Source organism: Miscanthus floridulus, chromosome 19 (genome assembly GCF_019320115.1).
Source record: "Miscanthus floridulus cultivar M001 chromosome 19, ASM1932011v1, whole genome shotgun sequence".
Classification (NCBI taxonomy): Eukaryota; Viridiplantae; Streptophyta; class Magnoliopsida; order Poales; family Poaceae; genus Miscanthus; species Miscanthus floridulus.
The window spans coordinates 23118154-23135474 of record NC_089598.1 but is presented as its reverse complement, the minus strand read 5'-3'; the positions used below and the strand labels follow the sequence as shown (position 1 = coordinate 23135474).

Genomic DNA, 17321 nt, shown 5'->3' with positions numbered 1-17321 from the left:
CAAGGCGGGTTAGAGTCCCAAGCAACCTTGGCAGAGTGGTTCTCTGAGAATGTCGATATGTTTGGACTCGCGACTCCTGAATTATGCCAAAGGTGACTTGTTTGTGGCCCTGACGGGGGAAGCAGGGTTTGTGTTAGGAATACCCCTCCAGCTGGATAGGAATCGATTCGAATCGTCATCTCTCCCGGATAGTGAGAACTTGACTGAGCAGCGGCAACGTAGATTCACTAAATTTAAAGATATGGTTAAATGATGATGATGATAATGACAATGTGGCATGAAATACCTGATATGGTTATTATTGTTTGCAACTTAATTAAGTGATTGATTAGTACATGTGCTAATATAGATGGTAGGTAATGGCTAAAAGTCACTGCTAGCACAGGTGAATAATGCTAATGGTTACTCAAGCTTTTATGCAAAAAGGTTGTCCAGCCAGATTCACTAAATTAAGCTATGCATGATCCTTGGTGTCATTTGTTTTGGTTTCCGACGGGTAAGTCTGGCTGAGTACATTCGAGTACTCAGGGTTTATCCCACCATGTTGCAGGTGAAGTTCTCGGCCTGTTGAAGATGGTGGCTAACCGCCGGTGGGCTCGGTGATTCTATAGTTACTTCTCATCTATATGCTTTTGTCTGATGATGTCACTTATGCTAGCAATATATTTGGAACTTATATTAATGTAATCATTTGAAAGCTATGTTGTTTTCACTAAGCAGTTTTGAAACCCAAACTTGTACTATTATTTGTGAACCCATTTGTAATATTATTTCTGATGCAACTCTGCGTATGTGTTGTGTATTTGCTTAATCACGCGATCTTGGTTGTGATGTTGATTTACCGAGGTCTTTCGGGACACTCGGCGGACTACCGGGTTTATATGAGTGAAAGTATGTGTGTGTCAACGTGTTAGCGGGAACAGTCGTACTTGATCTTGTATAAATTGGGCGGTTCTGTCACAGCTGGCATCAGAGCAAGATTAAGCATAATACTGTCATGTACGTCGTTTTAAAAACAAAGTTTTGGTTTAAAAAAAGCCTATTTTGACTAAAACTTTAGCTACAAACAAATTTGTCAAAACTTATTTGCAAAACTATGCTAGCGACATCCTCCTTTATGTCCAGTTAAGGACTATTAGGTGGCTATCTATGTACTAACATTAGGATTTTTACTTTCGTCGTCCATACGGCGTGCTATAGTATGGATGCCATCCGCTTGGGTGGTAATGTATGGATCAATTGTCTCTACATCTAGGTAAGTGTGAGTTGTGAGAGCATGACCATCCAACTGTCGGTCTAGGGGAGAGTTAGCTGTGGTTACTGGAATATTTACATGTTACACATATGTATATATGAAGGTACTTAATTGTGGGTATATTTATCGGGTAGCTATGGATATCGAAGTATATACATCTGGGGATGTATATATGGAGAGTATCTTAGTTTACCGCTTTCATTGTCTGCTTATTTATCTCTTGTGAAGATGGGCTACAATGAATTTTCCTGCAGGTATGCTAACCACGAATGCGTAGATTGAATGTAGCTGACGACTAGCTATATATCAAGAGAGTACGTGTTATGCCACTAACATAGAACGTGATTGCCACCTTAGGCTGGCAATTTCATGAGGATGAATAGGACGAGCATGCATCATGATTGTGCTTGTGCATAAATATGCTTCCCTCCCTTTATTCTAGTACTAAGTAACTTGTGATCGATGTGTTGCACTATCTTCCTTGTGTGGAGTTAAACAAGAATGCCTTGTTCCATGTTGCTTGAATAGGAAGTGCTTGAGAAAAGTGTGTGCTTAGCCTTGCTAGAAATAATTGTGGTTACATGCTTAAACCTATAATGTCCTCTAGTTTAGCCATGTGGTGGGTATGTTGCTCTTACAAGCTTTTGCAAATGCTTTAGGCCTCACTTAAGTACTTGTGATTCTTATGACAAAAATTAATTTATTGTTGGTCTAAGGTAACAATGTTTAGAGCTGCTAGAATAACATGTTTGTGTGCTCTCTTGTTAAGTAGAACAAAGGCAAGTTTTGTTTTGCTTGTGGGACGTTGGCTGCTAGAACAGTTTTTGTAGTAGTGATGTTTTCGTGGTCATAATGGTGTTTTCTATAGTGATGGAGAATACCAAAGTCGTAGCTAACTTTCGTATCTTGCTCGTCCTAAAATTTCATGACCCCAAGCCTTATGGTTTAGGAGTTATGAATTTTAGAAGTTTGTTGTTAGATTTTGCTTATGTTCTGAACATATCTGAATATTTGGTTTGTTTTATCTGTGTGCATATAGAATTATTTCTTGGAAATAGTAGAAGAAGTATAGTAATTTTCTGAGCTTTCCAAAATATCTAATAGCACTGCTTTTGGTGATCTAAATCTCCAGTTATGAGCTTGCAAAATGGAATGACAGAATCTGTCCAAATCTGGGCAGAGATGTCTTCTTTGTCTTGTTTGGTCTTGTTCACTATAGGATCATCTTAATATGATAATAAGAAAGTTATAGACAACTTAATAAGCTTTACCTAAAGTCTATGATCACCTTTGTTTGATGCCTACAACTTCAGTTATGCTTGAAACATGTGCCTACTGTACTGCTGTCAGTTTTCTGTGCATATACTAAGTGGATGCTTTAGCTTGCTGTGGTTTTGGGCCAAGCTTGTAGTTAAATCTTGTCTGGTAAATGCTTGTTATGTGTGTGAGTCTTGTGCTTAGTATTTGTGCTTAAGCTAATTTGATTGAATCTCTCAAATGCTTGCTTGAAACTATAATGTGGTATGTATGCTTGTTATCTAATTAGTGCCATAGTTGTCACCTCGTTTGTCCTCGGTAAGCATATGAGTGTCAAATAGCTTTATCCTAGAACAACGCTCAAGTTACGTAATCGCACGGTTGTCATCTCCAATTAGGTTCTCTCTTGGGAGCCTGAGCCTATAGACGTGGTCACTAGCCCTTGAATGTTTGTGTATCTATGCCTTGCTTGAACCATAGGCCCAAGCTTAGTTCCCTTGAATGCTTGCATGTGTCGTGGTTGTCCCGCTCCTGTGTGGGAGGACCCTGCTCAAAAATCCTTGTTGGACCTCATTGCTCTTTCTCCTACTGATGAGCTAGTGCAATGCTAATCGCTATCTGTCCTGGCGTTGAAACCTTTTCCTTGTAGATCATGTCATTGCTTTATCAACTGAATCCCTAGTCAGTGCAATGGCTCTGTCCCCCGAATCTCGTGTATTTTGTCTCCAACTCTTTCAAGTCTCTAGACATTTATCAGTCTTGATCTCATGTTGCTGCTCGATAAGACCAAATCTCATGTTAATCTTTATCTGGTAATCACTTTGGTGGACACAAGGCGTATATGGAAATTAGGCAAGAAGTCCCCTGCTCAGTTGTCTTTGGCAATTAAGCTATGTTCTCTTGCGCTGTGTTTTGATCTTCAGATCGCCTCCTTGTTGATTCCTAACCTTGTGACTATCCTTGTTTGCTATCCCTCTTTTGCACAATGCTTGTTCTTATAATCTAATTGGTGCCACTGGAAATTTCACTTTGGTTGTCAGTTCAGTAATGGTGTTACAATTAACATTCTATGGTGCCACAACAAAACCGAGAGCCTCCTGTGGGCGTGCACACAAGGTTGTGCTGCTCGGCACGCGCTGGTATCAGGGTTGCTAGTCATGATCCATTATGAAACGACAGCCGATGTGATATTTTCTTGTGATCCTTTCTTGGTTATCTCCCCATATCTTATCAGAAGATCAAATCTATTAGGGCCATATGTAGTAGAGCTTCCTCCTGATGTCGTCTATAAGATAACCTTTGAAGAACAGATCACCGGCATAAATATTAACAGACTGCAAGAGGTGGTAAACAAACGACTCTACCTAACTGTCCCTGTAATGACATTGATCGTCTGATGAGCAACTTATGTCATCCCTGTTGGATCAGAAAGGTACCCAACACTTAAATGTTGGACAAGTTATCAATCTAATGATAATGGATGGCGATATCATGTGGTGTAATAGGTCACCGGGTGCTCATGAACCTCCCGTTCAAGTTCTTGATCTATAGGTGCATGATGGTCATACAGTTGAAATCAACCATCTCTAGTGTGACCCCTTGTCTGCTGACTTCAATGGCGACCATCTGTTATGCGTCAATCACAACTATTGTTGGCAAGAGTGAAGATTTAGAACTTTTAGTGTTGAGAGACAACTGATTAGTTACTAGCCGAAAGCTTAACCTCCAGCTAGGTGACAACTTTTTGCTAATTACGAAGGCTATGTCTCGCAGAGCAATGTTAAGCAATGTAACAGCAAGCCGTTTAGCAATGCAACTACTGCTTTGTTTTCCAAAACCTGTGCTATCAAGTCAATTCCATCTTGGACAATCACACAGATAGTACAAGACGTTGTATCGGCTACGTAAGGAGCTAGCGAAAGCACGTCCCTAGTTTCAGTCAGCATCATTATGCCCCTAGGTACCACAAATGGGTTTGTTCAAGGCTCTATTGGACGAAGTGCCAGAGAATATTCAGAAACGGTTCCTTATCTATATAGGGATGCCCTCCATGTGGAGTAATGCTTTGCGCCCTGTGAAAATAGCCCACAAGTCCAATGCTTGTGCATCGTCAAGTTGGTGTCTAGATCAACAGCGGAAATCGTACCTAAGAAACATGTCAGGAAGACTATAGCCTCCATCTTCAGCTAGAGAAAGGCTGCTGCTGCTATGAGAAAGATTAGAGAGTGCAAAACACACACCTCAATGTGGGAAGCAAAGAAAAGGAAGAACAAGAAATCTGTCTAGCTTTTGCGACACTAAAATTGGTTATCTTCAAGTTGGCAATTAGTGACTCAAACGTGGTTGGATTAGCCCCAAACTTGGTGATCTCATTCCTCGCTTAGGACCCTTCAATGTATTAAGTTGGTTTGAGTATTGGTTAAGTAAAACATCAGATTTGAGAGATGTCTGATCAGCTCGGTTTGCTGCCATTTCAGAACGGAGCAGTTTTGGCAGCCACATTGTTTGGATACTCAAACAGTGTCCGTTTGAGCTGAATTATGGTGAGCAGTTAGGGGACTCATGGATCTATATTCCTACCAAAATTTGTGCATATTGGAGCAGTAGTTTGTGAAATATGAATAGAAAACAAAAGGGTACAGAATCTGCAATTTCGCTATGACTGCGATCATCCTTTGCATTAGACGGTTGTGTTTGTAATTCATGCCAAGAAATTACAACTTGTAGGTGTATTGCTGTTAGACAACCCTCCATACCCTTAAAAAGACTAATTGCACCCCTATGTGCCTTGCTTTTGCCCTCTTAGATCAGCAATGCGTGAGCAGTCAAGGTGTTCTAGAAGTCAAATTGTGCCCTTGCAATTCGAAAGTAATTGGGAAGGTGTCAAACCATAGATTTTTGGATTATGGTTTTTGAGATATTGATTGGCCTAAGAATGGAAGCCTTGACGTCAAATATAGTTTAAGAAAGCTGGTTTTGCTACGATGCAAGTCAACCCAACTTGCTGTGCAACTGCACCATGAAGGCAAATTGTACTTAACCTGCTTGGTAGTGAACTAGTCCCTAGTTTTGTGATTACTTGCAACTTGTGTTGTTCTCCAAGCCTCGCTAACATCCTTCTGCATCAATGGTTCTCCAATGCTGACATGCCTTTGGTATCTTCCATGTGTTTTACCCAAGGGGTTGCCTCAAATACAACTCAAATAACTGTTGCTGCTTGGATACGAGAATTCCCTTAAACAATGGTCATCGTAAATGCTGAGTCAACAGAGTCAGCTATCACGTTCATCGCTCACTCAACAGACTCTGGTAATACAGTATTATTATTAGAGAAAGAGCACTGCACACATGGAACATTATGTAGCTTTCCATCAGTTGACATATGAGTGATTGCACCGCTACAACTAGTTTGGATATTGGTTAACTAGCTTCTCGTATCCTCAAAGGATGTTTACCCCATCTATGATCACATCCTTTACGAGAAGTTGTGCTCAAGCCACTTTAGTAGAGAACTGCTTTTCAAACCTTGGGAGCAAATATAGCACCGTTGCAAGGAATATCCGTCAACCGACTGCGATCTAGTGCAAAGTCCATAAGTTCTGTGCTATATCCACTAGGGAAGTAGAGGCTACAAGTATTTAGTCTATGTTTGAATTACTCTTCGTACATCGAGGACGAAGTACGTAGGACAGTGCTATCTTGGATTCCTTCCAATGTAACAATGCTTTATGGACGCCAACGAAGGAAATTCTTCAGACAACAACTTACGACGAAGAGCAAGTATCAGAAAGTGTCGTGACCAAATTAGCCTCTCTGATACTCCAAAGTTAAGTAGCCTAATGCTATCATTGATGTTGGAAACTAGATGACAAGTTTCTCTTTCCTTAAAAGTCTTTCGCACCGAATCTCAGGACACGATTCCTTTAAGGGGGAAGGCTATAACACCATAGGTGTTTGTCACCAGTTAAGCGATGGGTTTGAGCTCAACCATGGCATGTTAAGTGGTGATGAAGGTGTCAAGATCAAATCTACAAGAGTGAGCTCCAACTTAAACTTGGACAACGCACCTTTGCTTACATATGGATCCTTGCTAAGTTTATGCAAGAGTAAGGCTAAACATGCTCATTCCATGTACATTACATCCACATGCATCCATCTAGACCAGTGGAAAAGTTTCATGAAGTTTGGAATCAAAAAGTCACATGAAATGATAAGTTATATCCTTATTGGAATGACTTTACTAAGTGCTTGAATTGCACTATTAAGTGAATGGAAATTTAGGTCATCAACCAAACCTTGCAACCTTGCCCAAATGACTCTAATTGAACTCTACAACAAAAGTTATGAAGGGTTCGTGTTGAGCACATGTCAAGAAAAGGCCTCAATTGGTCGAAAACTCTAATTCTAGGGTTAACGAGATGCTGCTTTGACCAAAGTAAAAGAATGGTTTATATTCAAGATACAAGGTTTGACCTTAAATAAAAGTTGTAGTATAGTTTGTGTACTACAAACTTTATTTAAGGACCCAAGTCTAAATATATCTCTAAGCTTAACAAACAAAGGTCACAAGATTGATTCTGCTGCAGTCTTCCGCACTTAGAATTATTCTAAGTCTGGAGTTTCGCTAAGCAATGGCGTTGGCATTCCGCGTTCTCCAAAATTCGTTAAGTAACTCGACTTGGTCCAAAGATAAAAGTTGGAGTGTACATGATGGAGATGAGCATGTATAAAGATGGCACTCGTTGGACTTCGTTTTGAGCATCAATTTTGGACTTTTGTTCATCGCTGTCAACGCGTTGACACTATCACTTTGGAGCCTAATTAACTGCTAATCCATTGCTCGAATGACCAGAGTGCCTTAATGAAAAATGTAGAGCATGTCAAGGTGAACAAACTTCATTTTGGGCCCGAGGTTTAAATCGACCCAGATCTGGCCCAATTCGGCGCCCACCTTGCCCACACCGATACCCGCCAGCTGCTCGGTGGAATGCCTCAAAGGGGCGACGCGTGCCCTGTGCGTGGCGGTCATGCATGGGCAGCGTCCCCACCTCCATGCCACGTGCCCCCTGCGCCCGATGCCGATGAGGCAAGCCCAGACGAGCTCTCCACTTCCTTCCTCACTCGCACGCACTCCTCTTTCGCCTCTCCCTCGCTCTACAGCGCCTGCGCACGCATGCTGGAGCACGGCCGCCATGGCCGGCTAGCCAAGCTTGCCGCCGCCGCGTCCCCGCCACCCCGAGCTCCCTCGCGTCCTACCGTGTGCGCCACCACCTTCCCCGTCGTGCGCCGCCCCTTTGGCTCCCCTTTTCCGGCCACCGCAGCCGTCGTAGCACCGTCGCCACCGGAGCAGCCACCGGTGCTCCGCCTGCTCGCGTGGCCAGCAGGCCACAGGCCGCCTCGGGCCGAGCTGGGAAGCCCAGCGGGTGCGCATGGGCCCATGGTCCCTCCCCGCCACTTCCCCCGCCGCCGACGAGCCTCCTCCGACCAGCAAACGGCAAGCTCCTGCACAGCCCCTTCAAAAATCACGATCAGGGACCTCGGCTTCGAATTCGAGTTTTGGGAGGGGCCTTTCTGTGAACCGCATACTCATGTGAATAGTGCCTTTTGGACTTGTTTGCTTTGAAATCGGCTGAAACTTTGAAAATTCATAGTAATTCATAGGAAAATCGTAAAATAGCAAATGAGGACTTTTTGGAATCCTTGTAAAATTTTATATCCAGTAGATCTATAATATGGCATGTTTTAGTTTAAAGTTTTAGCTGCAAAAATAGATTTGTGCAGTAAGGTTGTAATGTTAGTTGAATTTGTTATTTTCCATAACTACAGATCTAGGGCTCCAAATGAAGTGAAATTTTTATGGCATGCTACTCATGTGATAGTTGATGTGTGGTAAAAATTTCATCAGTATTGGATGAAGTATGAGTGAGTTATTAGTTTATCTCGCTCTCACATGATTTCTTGCAATAGAAAATTGTCTTTTTCATAGAGGTAGCTATACTTCTGTAAATGGTATGAAATTTATACAATAGACTATTGAGAGGATATGTGAGCTACTGTAATTTTTGTAGAAATTATTGTGCATTTTTTGTATATGTTCATAAATACACCTTGATGTCTAAATAAATTAAGAAATGCTTTAAGAAAATTTATTTAGAGGTGAGCACCATGCTTTCTGGTGTTCTTTAGTCATGTGTGAAATGTTGGTAAAGTTGGTTTTGCCCAATTAGGTGTTTGCAATATAAGTTAATAATTATTTTCTTGCCGATGTGGTTTATGGATAGATCTAGGAACCTAGCAAAGTTCTTCATGATAATGTGCTTTGTTGTGAAACTTGTTTATACAAAAGTTGTAGATAATTCATGTATCTAGCTTCTGTTAAAATTTGGTGGTATTTGGCCTTGTGGTTTGTGAGTTATGCATGTTTAAAGTTGTGTTTCAGAAATGGCTGCTCTCTATCAATTGTGGACCAGTTTCTGTAAATGGGTATATTTGACTTAGTTAACTTGATAATCATGCTAAGATGATTAAAGATAAATTGTAGAAAATTTCATAAGCTTTCCAGAATGTCTTGTTGCATGGCTATTGGATTTGTATAACTCTAGTTATGATCAAAACATGAAGCTGTTGTTTCCAGTCCAGAAATAGACATATGTTAGTTGTGGTTGTTTACTCCATGTGTTGCTAAGTGTGGCTTATGCCCTTGTTGATGGTCAAGTTATGATACTTGTGACCTTGTTAAACTTGTGTCATGCTTGATGTGCTTGCTCTCTATAGTTAGTTGTGTGATGTTAGTTAAATAGCTATTGGTGTCTATGTCTTGCATAATCTTGTGTTTGTCTTGAATGCTTATGTGATGCATCTTGTGTTACCATTCATCACATTCATACACATGCATCTTGCATCTCATTTAGGTATGCTAGATGAACCATGTGAAGGATGTGATGTGGAGCCAAACTCGAAGATTGGGTTTGGTGGATCTATCCCGAAGATGGAAGGACTAAGCAAATGCTAGGACCGGAGATGTCACCATGATGGTGCAAGCTAACTGAACTGACTTGTGTCGGATCCCAGGCAAGCCCCGGAGTATTCTAAGTCTCCCATGTTTTTATAAATATCTTGAGTATCTTTTATTGTTGATGATGCATTAAGTATAGGAATTGGTTGGAACCAATTGTTGCATTATACCCTTACCTTGTCTAGATAAAATCCTGTGAATCCTAATTAAGTGTAGGATCGAATGATGCTTAGCTATGTATAGACCGGTAGAAGTCGGGTGATTTCCTGTCACCTGCGAGATGTAGGATGAGCTCTGGTCACGGTTGGCTATATTTGCTATCATGAAAAAGAACCATATGTTAATAATGAAAAGAGACCGGACAGGATGACGATAGTGCAGCAACAAGGCATGGAGGTCTTGGGTGTGAATCTATCCCTGTCTGTGTCGTTAAGGACCGATACGCTGTACGTCCTCATATCATGTTGAACGCAGCCTAACACTTAGCTGGCCGGATAAGTCGTTCCGGCCGCGAAGCCTAGTAGCTCGACTCAGGCCGGGGACGCGAGCAGTGGCGTGCATTCTGGAGGTAGTAAGGATATGCGGAGAGTCATTGGCATAAGTCCAAGGCGGGTTAGAGTCCCGAGCAACATTGGCAGAGTGGTTCTCTGAGAATGTCGATATGTTTGGACTCGCGACTCCTGAATTATGCCAAAGGTGACTTGTTTGCGACCCTGACGGGGGAAGCAAGGTTTGTGTTAGGAATACCCCTCTAGCTGGATAGGAATCGATTCGAATCGTCGTCTCTCCCAGATAGTGAGAACTTGACTGAGCAGCGGCAACGTAGATTCACTAAATTTAAAGATATGATTAAATGATGATGATGATAATGACAATGAGACATGAAATACCTGACATGGTTATTATTGTTTGCAACTTAATTAAGTGATTGATTAGTACATGTGCTAATATAGATGGTAGGTAATGGCTAAAAGTCACTGCTAGTACAGGTGAATAATGCTAATGGTTACTCAAGCTTTTATGCAAAAAGGTTGTCCAGCCAGATCACTAAATTAAGCTATGCATGATCCTTGGTGTCATTTGTTTTGGTTTCCGACGGGTAAGTCTGGCTGAGTACATTCGAGTACTCAGGGTTTATCCCACCATGTTGCAGGTGAAGTTCTCGGCCTGTTGAAGATGGTGGCTAACCGCCGGTGGGCTCGGTGATTCTATAGTTACTTCTCATCTATATGCTTTTGTCTGATGATGTCACTTATGCTAGCAATATATTTGAAACTTATATTAATGTAATCATTTGAAAGCTATGTTGTTTTCACTAAGCGGTTTTGAAACCCAAACTTGTACTATTATTTATGAACCTATTTGTAATATTATTTCCGCTGCACCCCTGCGTATGTGTTGTGTATTTGCTTAATCACGCGATCTTGGTTGTGATGTTGATTTACCGAGGTCTTTCGGAACACTCGGCGGACTACCGGGTTTATATGAGTGAAAGTATGTGTGTGTCAACGTGTTAGCGGGAACAGCCGTACTTGATCTTGTATAAATTGGACGGTTCTATCACACGTATTTTTGTACAAACTAGTCAAAGTTGAGAAAGTTTGACCTATACGCATTCCATAACGACTTGTATTGTGGGAGGGAGCAGGTATTTAAACATGTAAACTAAAAGTGAACTAATTTTTGGTTCCCAGCCTGTCATTTTTAGTCAATACAATATAATGCAATACAAGCAATATTATACTAAAAGTGGTCCATCTACTAAACTTTATTAGTTCTAAGGACCTGTTTGGCAGGGCTCCTCTCTGGCTCCGGCTCCGGCTCCTCCAGAGGAGCCCTGCCAAACGTTTTCTTGGAAGAGCCATTTTTCAGTAAAAACAGAGGAGTCGGAGCTGTTTTGGAGGAGCCACAATTTATGGCTCCTCCAAAACGGCTCCGGCTCCTCCAGAGGAGCCCCTCAGGAGGAGCCGTGCCAAACAGGTCCTAAATAATCCAACCAGGACCTTGAATCACTTCTCAACAACGTAAAAGGAAAGGAAAGGTAAGTTCCACTCATTTTCCATATAAGCACATAATGAAAAGTGACATCTCCGCTGCGCTCATCCTCACCTCGCAACTCCAATACGGGTGGTCCATTTGTGTCAGAAGAAGACATGGGCCTTGTGTAGATTGCAAATTTTTGCAATCTGGACACTTTAGCACGTTTCGTTTGTATTTAACAAACTTTGTCCGATCATGAACTAACTAGGCTCAAAAGATTCCTCTCGTGATTTACAATCAAACTGTGCAATTAGTTATTTTTTTTACCTATATTTAATGCTCCATACATACGTCCAAAAATTAATGTAATGGAAAGAGAGTGAAAAAACTTGGAATTTTGAAGCAATCTAAACAAGGCCCGGAGAGATGCAATCAGAATCAGGGGAGCAGCGCCGTGATCCCTCTCGGGTCCCGCACTCCCGCTCCAGCTGCTCCGGCCACCCACCGGGCACCAGCGTCTCACCCAACTCATTTGAGCTACATACTCGTAATCATTTGAGTACAATACAACACTTTGGACCGGACCTTCAACCATTTAGTTTTGGTCGCTCCTGCAATCAGTCGTGCGCGAGAGAACCCCAGTTCTCCGTGAATTGAGTCATCTACCTAATCACCATTCATAACTTTACTTATCCACCGTTGTTATATTCCATCATAATCATAATAATAATGCATCAAAGGTTCATCGTTTGAGCCATTTGGGCCGCTATGGTCTTTGCGATTTTACTACTCCCTCCATTCTAAATTACCGGTCGCTTCGACTTTTTTTTATTCGTGCATTTTGTTATATATTTAGACATTATTATATCTATAGATGCATAGCAAAATGGATGTATAAAAAAAAAGGTCAAAGCAACTAGGGAGTACTAAACTTACTATGAAATGTTTGGATGACGACGGCTGCCTGCCAGGCAAAGCATCCTGGCCAAATGAAAATAAGGCGGACGCCTGCTAACCTTGCCTGAGCCAGTAAAAAATCCCACGCTCTCATCCAAACACGCCCTATTGGGGCTGTTCGTTTGTTTCAAAAAAATTGAAAAAAAATGTTTCAAAAAAATATTCAGCAGTCAGCACGGCAACCACCTTCATGATGTGGAGTAAACTGCTCGGCTGCACTCTTTGCAACGCTGCTGCAAAATACTGTAGAGCAAAGTAGCAAAAGGTGGCACGCAAGAAACAGCAGCAGCTGTGCAAGTAGGCCATAAAAACGAATAAACAACCTCTAATCAAGATCTAGGAGATCAACCACCAACAGGCATAGACAAGCAATCAACAAAACATAAACCGTATTAGATACATGGGGACGCAGATAGCAACCATGTGTTGAACAAATAGGGCGCCCATCATTGGTTATCATTATATGTTAAACAGAATCTGACATTTACCCTATCCAACAGGAAATAAAGCTAACAAGAATGAAACTGCAGTGTCCATTGGAAAAAAAATGGTGGCAAATGATGGCTAGGGGATTCGACTTCAACGCAGGCTCTATGATGTGATAAACATCAATCAGGATGACTGTATGGCCCTTGAAGAAGCATCTATGAAGAATATCAATCAGGAAGTTGCAGAGAAGGAAGCAGAAGGCGAAGAAGACTTCCTTTGTCGGAGGCAACATGTGGTGGCAAGTGGAGATCACAGAACAAAGCCAAAGTCGGCTCAACGTAGCATTTGGCCTGGTCAATTCACTTTCTGGCACTCACTAACCTGGGTCCTCCGAAGTAAGGCATGATAACGCGAGTAGGTGAGTCGTCATCCATCTAACATACTGCAGTTCCTGAACCAGGAGCAGCGCACGGAGACTGGACCTATGGAGAAACTTACCAGATGCTGCATTTGTCAGCAAATCAAACCTTACCAAATGGTATGAGAAGGAAGGTTATTACTGCTTTTGCGATGCGCAGCATCTTCAACGAAGCATGTGGTTCACGAAGACGCGCAGGCAGACTAACACACGGCTGATTGAATGAAGCATGCGAGGGTGTGCGAAGAATGAAGAGCGCAGAACAAAACCATGAAGACAAAACTGAAAGCCGTAGTCGGCCGAGTCGTTTAAGCAGTGCAGGACGATGCCTTTTTACCACACAAGAAAAGACAGTAGGTCTTAGTTCAATAAATACACCCATCAAGAGATTTTACTACTACTTATAAAGTAGACACAAGCATTATAAGGTATATAAAAAAGTTATGAGAACCTTAACCAAAGTCATGCAGTCGGCGAGGTATCTTTCAAGCAGGTTATTGATCATAGCTTTCCCAATATCTGTCACATGACACTCATCAGATACAAGGATTTGGCTCTAGCTCCTGCTGCGGCGGTATCTGGCAGTATCAATAGTAAAATTGAATCAATATTTTAGTAGCTGACAACAAAATGCGTAACTAAAACATGCATTACCCATTATCATAGGGAGACTCTTCTCGTGCACGTTTGTACTGTGGTGACCTGCTATAGCTGCGTTCACGAGCTGGTGACACGCCACGACGCGTTGGAGAGCCTGCTGCAGGACTGTAACTCCTGTTTGCAAAGATATGGATTCAATCAGATTCATTGTACTTTGTTCATAATATGAATTATGCAATTTACTAAGAGTATTTCACAAGTACAGATTGAACAGAACAAAACAAGAACAAAATGATGAAGAGTGCACATATTGCTTTTGCTCATTTGATAGACAGTTTCCATCATTAATCATTCAAAACCTAGGTTGTTAACGAATGTAAAGGTCAGAGGATATCTTAGAGACTTCCCCGCAACTGCATGATCCATAGTCATTCCTCCCCCCACCCCCACCCCAAAAAAAAGAAAAAAACAAACAAACAAACAAAGAGCGAATGAAACAGAAAAAATTAAAGTGGCTTGGCACTTTGATATAAAGGCTGTAGTACAGTAGGGGCATATGCGGGTTCGCTTCTCTTATAATCCGTACTTTTCAGCTTGTTTTTTCAGCTGGAACAATGTTTTTTTCTCACAACAAATAAGCCGGAACAGTGTTTCGGCTTGTTTTTTCAGCGAAGCGAACGGGGCCTAATAAGTAATAACAATAGTCAGTGAATAGGGTAGACAAAGGAACAGGAGAGTATATTCACCTTCTACCATAACTTGGACTCCGGCGATATCTGGGACTGCGACTGCGGCTACGGCTACGGCTTCGGTGCCTTCCATTGCCTAGACCTCCAGAACCAATCCTCAAACGGCACTCACGAGCAAAGTGACCAGTCTCACCACACTCATAACACTTGGACTCAGACCCACCATACCGGTCGCGACCACCACGACCACTGCTGGCATTGCGAGATAGCTCAACTCTCCATCCATTCTTGCCTACAAAACCATAAATATATTGCTATATTCAGCAAGGATTAAAACATTTGTACATACATGACCATAAACACGCAAACACACAAACTGTGACTATAAAACAAAGAAAGCACAAATATAATCGCAAAAGGTAAGAAGAATACCACAGAAGATCCAATCAATTAAACTTTAACAGAGATTACTTCTAATAAGCATAGAAATAAGTTCATTATGGCATGCAGTCTCCAATATGATATTGACTAGCAATGTCTACAGAATATATATTGTATTATATTGAACGGACTACAGAAGTACTTTCTTGATTTTGTGTCATCAATCTATACACAAGTTTAGATAAAAATGGTCAAAGCTAAAGTTCAACTTACAACATACCTAAAGAAATTGAGTTATATTTGTTATATTAGAAAATTTTTCAATGTTTTCTACTTCCTCCGTGCCAAATTATAAGACGTTTTGGCATTTCTAGATTCATAGCTTTTATTATGTGTCTAGACATAACATATATCTAGGTGCGTAGCAAAAGCTATGAATCTAGAAAATCCAAAATGTCTTATAATTTGGAACGGAGGGAGTAATTTCTCTACTCCTGCAATGGCCAATATCTGTTACCAGATGGTAGGCGCAAACCCAAAATCATAATTCCATATATCATCAGAACTGAATGTAATTTAATAGAAACTCAGATATTCCTTACATAGAACATTGACAACCTTTGGAATATCATATATAAATCTGATACAACATACTGAGAAAGGTTTATAACATGTTGACAGCAATACATTGATCACATACCATCTAGATCACGGATTGCATCCTCAGCGTCCCTCTTATCATCAAAATCAATAAATGCAAAGCCAGGTGGTTTCCGAGCAACCCAAACACTGCTTGCACAAAAACAAAACATGAAAACTGTGTCAGAATCATAGGCATCAAGTGGGATACATCAATGCAACATGTAATTACATGCATTCAACGATTATATAATGGTACAAAACTTTGTACGGGGTCCAGAACAGCATATCCTTTGGTGTTCAGAATACTGGCCATATCATTCGCTTTGTATACCCAAACAACGTAAGCATCCACACTAATGTAAGCCAAGGTCTATCACCAGTGAATTTGACAAATTGTACCATGCACCATCAAAGAAATAATTGTAACCACCAAAGTACAGCAAACTATTTTTTGGGAATGATGCATATATTAAGTTGATATATCCCAAATATGGCAGTGCAACAATATACAGTACAGTGACAGTATATATTTTATACTAAACAGGAGAGGATTTGCAGTACACCTCGTCGCTGTCATACTAAACAGGAGAGGATTTGCAATACACCTCGTCGCTGTCATGCTAACGAAATAGTCAATCGTCCTTGCAACCTAGGACTGATACTATTGCTTCGACAGACAATTCTTTGGTTTGCTATAACAACAACAACAACAACAAATTCTTTGGTTTGCTATATTTAACAAAATTTCGCCCTTATGGTTATCATCCAAACATGCGCACACAAGAAAACACACGTGAATTTCTAAGACGAGCCACATCAATCACACGGAATCTACGGACCTGAGGCGAGAGCACTGACCTTCGAAGAACACCGAACGTGCGGAACTCGTCCTCCAGCTCCCGAGCGGTCACCCGGGGATCCAGGTTGCCGACGTACAAGCGGGCCATCACAACCGATCACCTGCAAATCATTCGCCAGAAACGGACACGGATAGCAATTAGATTTCAGAAAACCAGCCACCCAGAACCTTCGTATCAACGAGAGAGCACGCCAAATCAAGCAACGAATCGCTCAAAATCCAGTCCAAAATGAACAGATCTAAAGCTCGAAACCAAAATTAGCCGCGGAATTCAACGGGGTGAGGGGGGAGGGCGAACGAATCAACCAGATCTAGGGTTTAGAGGCGGGGAAAAGAACATGGGTCAAGGTGACGAGAGGGAAATCTGTGGCTTTACCTTCTCCGATCTGTTTCCTCCCCAGGCTGCGGCGTGGATCGAGGGTGAGGACGCTGGCTGATAATGGCGGACGGAACTGGGGCCTGGGGAGAGTAGCTGGGCGAAGGCGAGAAGGCGAGACGAGATCACGCGACGCGAGGATGTTATCGCGTTGCCGGGTTGGGATTGGACGGGACAATTCAGGAATCAGGACTTCTGGTTGGACCCGGAGGCCGTGCTGTTTCTGTGGGCTGGGCTTCTTATGGGCTTGCCTGCTTGGCTGATGTTGAACTCTTTTCTTTTGAAGGAAAACCTCCGTCAACTTTTTGGAAAGTCCGCTTTTTCTCCCTAAAGTCTAAAACCAAGTAAAACACCTCCCTCAATTTTTAAAACCGTTCATCTTACCTCTCTAGCCTGTTATAAGCGGTTTTGAAGGTGGTTTTATTTTTTGTTTTTTATTTATTTTGGCTAAATCTTTGAAAAA

General features: G+C 41.7%; 1 protein-coding gene across 2 annotated transcripts; it reads right to left on the bottom strand.

Moving 5' to 3' along the window:
- Positions 1-12890: 12890 nt before the first annotated feature.
- On the bottom strand, positions 12891-17048 carry LOC136527483 (serine/arginine-rich splicing factor RSZ21A-like). Of its 2 annotated transcripts, XR_010776800.1 has the most exons (7): positions 16859-17048; positions 16482-16583; positions 15682-15770; positions 14658-14892; positions 13966-14085; positions 13763-13889; positions 12891-13640 (listed from the first exon to the last, which is right to left on the bottom strand). XR_010776800.1 is itself a non-coding variant. In XM_066520232.1 (6 exons), the coding sequence occupies exons 2-6, from the start codon at positions 16568-16570 to the stop codon at positions 13868-13870; spliced, it is 555 nt and encodes a 184-aa protein (XP_066376329.1). In that variant the 5' UTR covers positions 16571-16583; positions 16859-17048; the 3' UTR covers positions 13647-13867. The 2 variants fall into 2 exon arrangements, 1 of the variants encoding a protein (XP_066376329.1); XM_066520232.1 differs by lacking the exon at positions 12891-13640 and having other exon boundaries at positions 13647-13889.
- Positions 17049-17321: the final 273 nt, after the last annotated feature.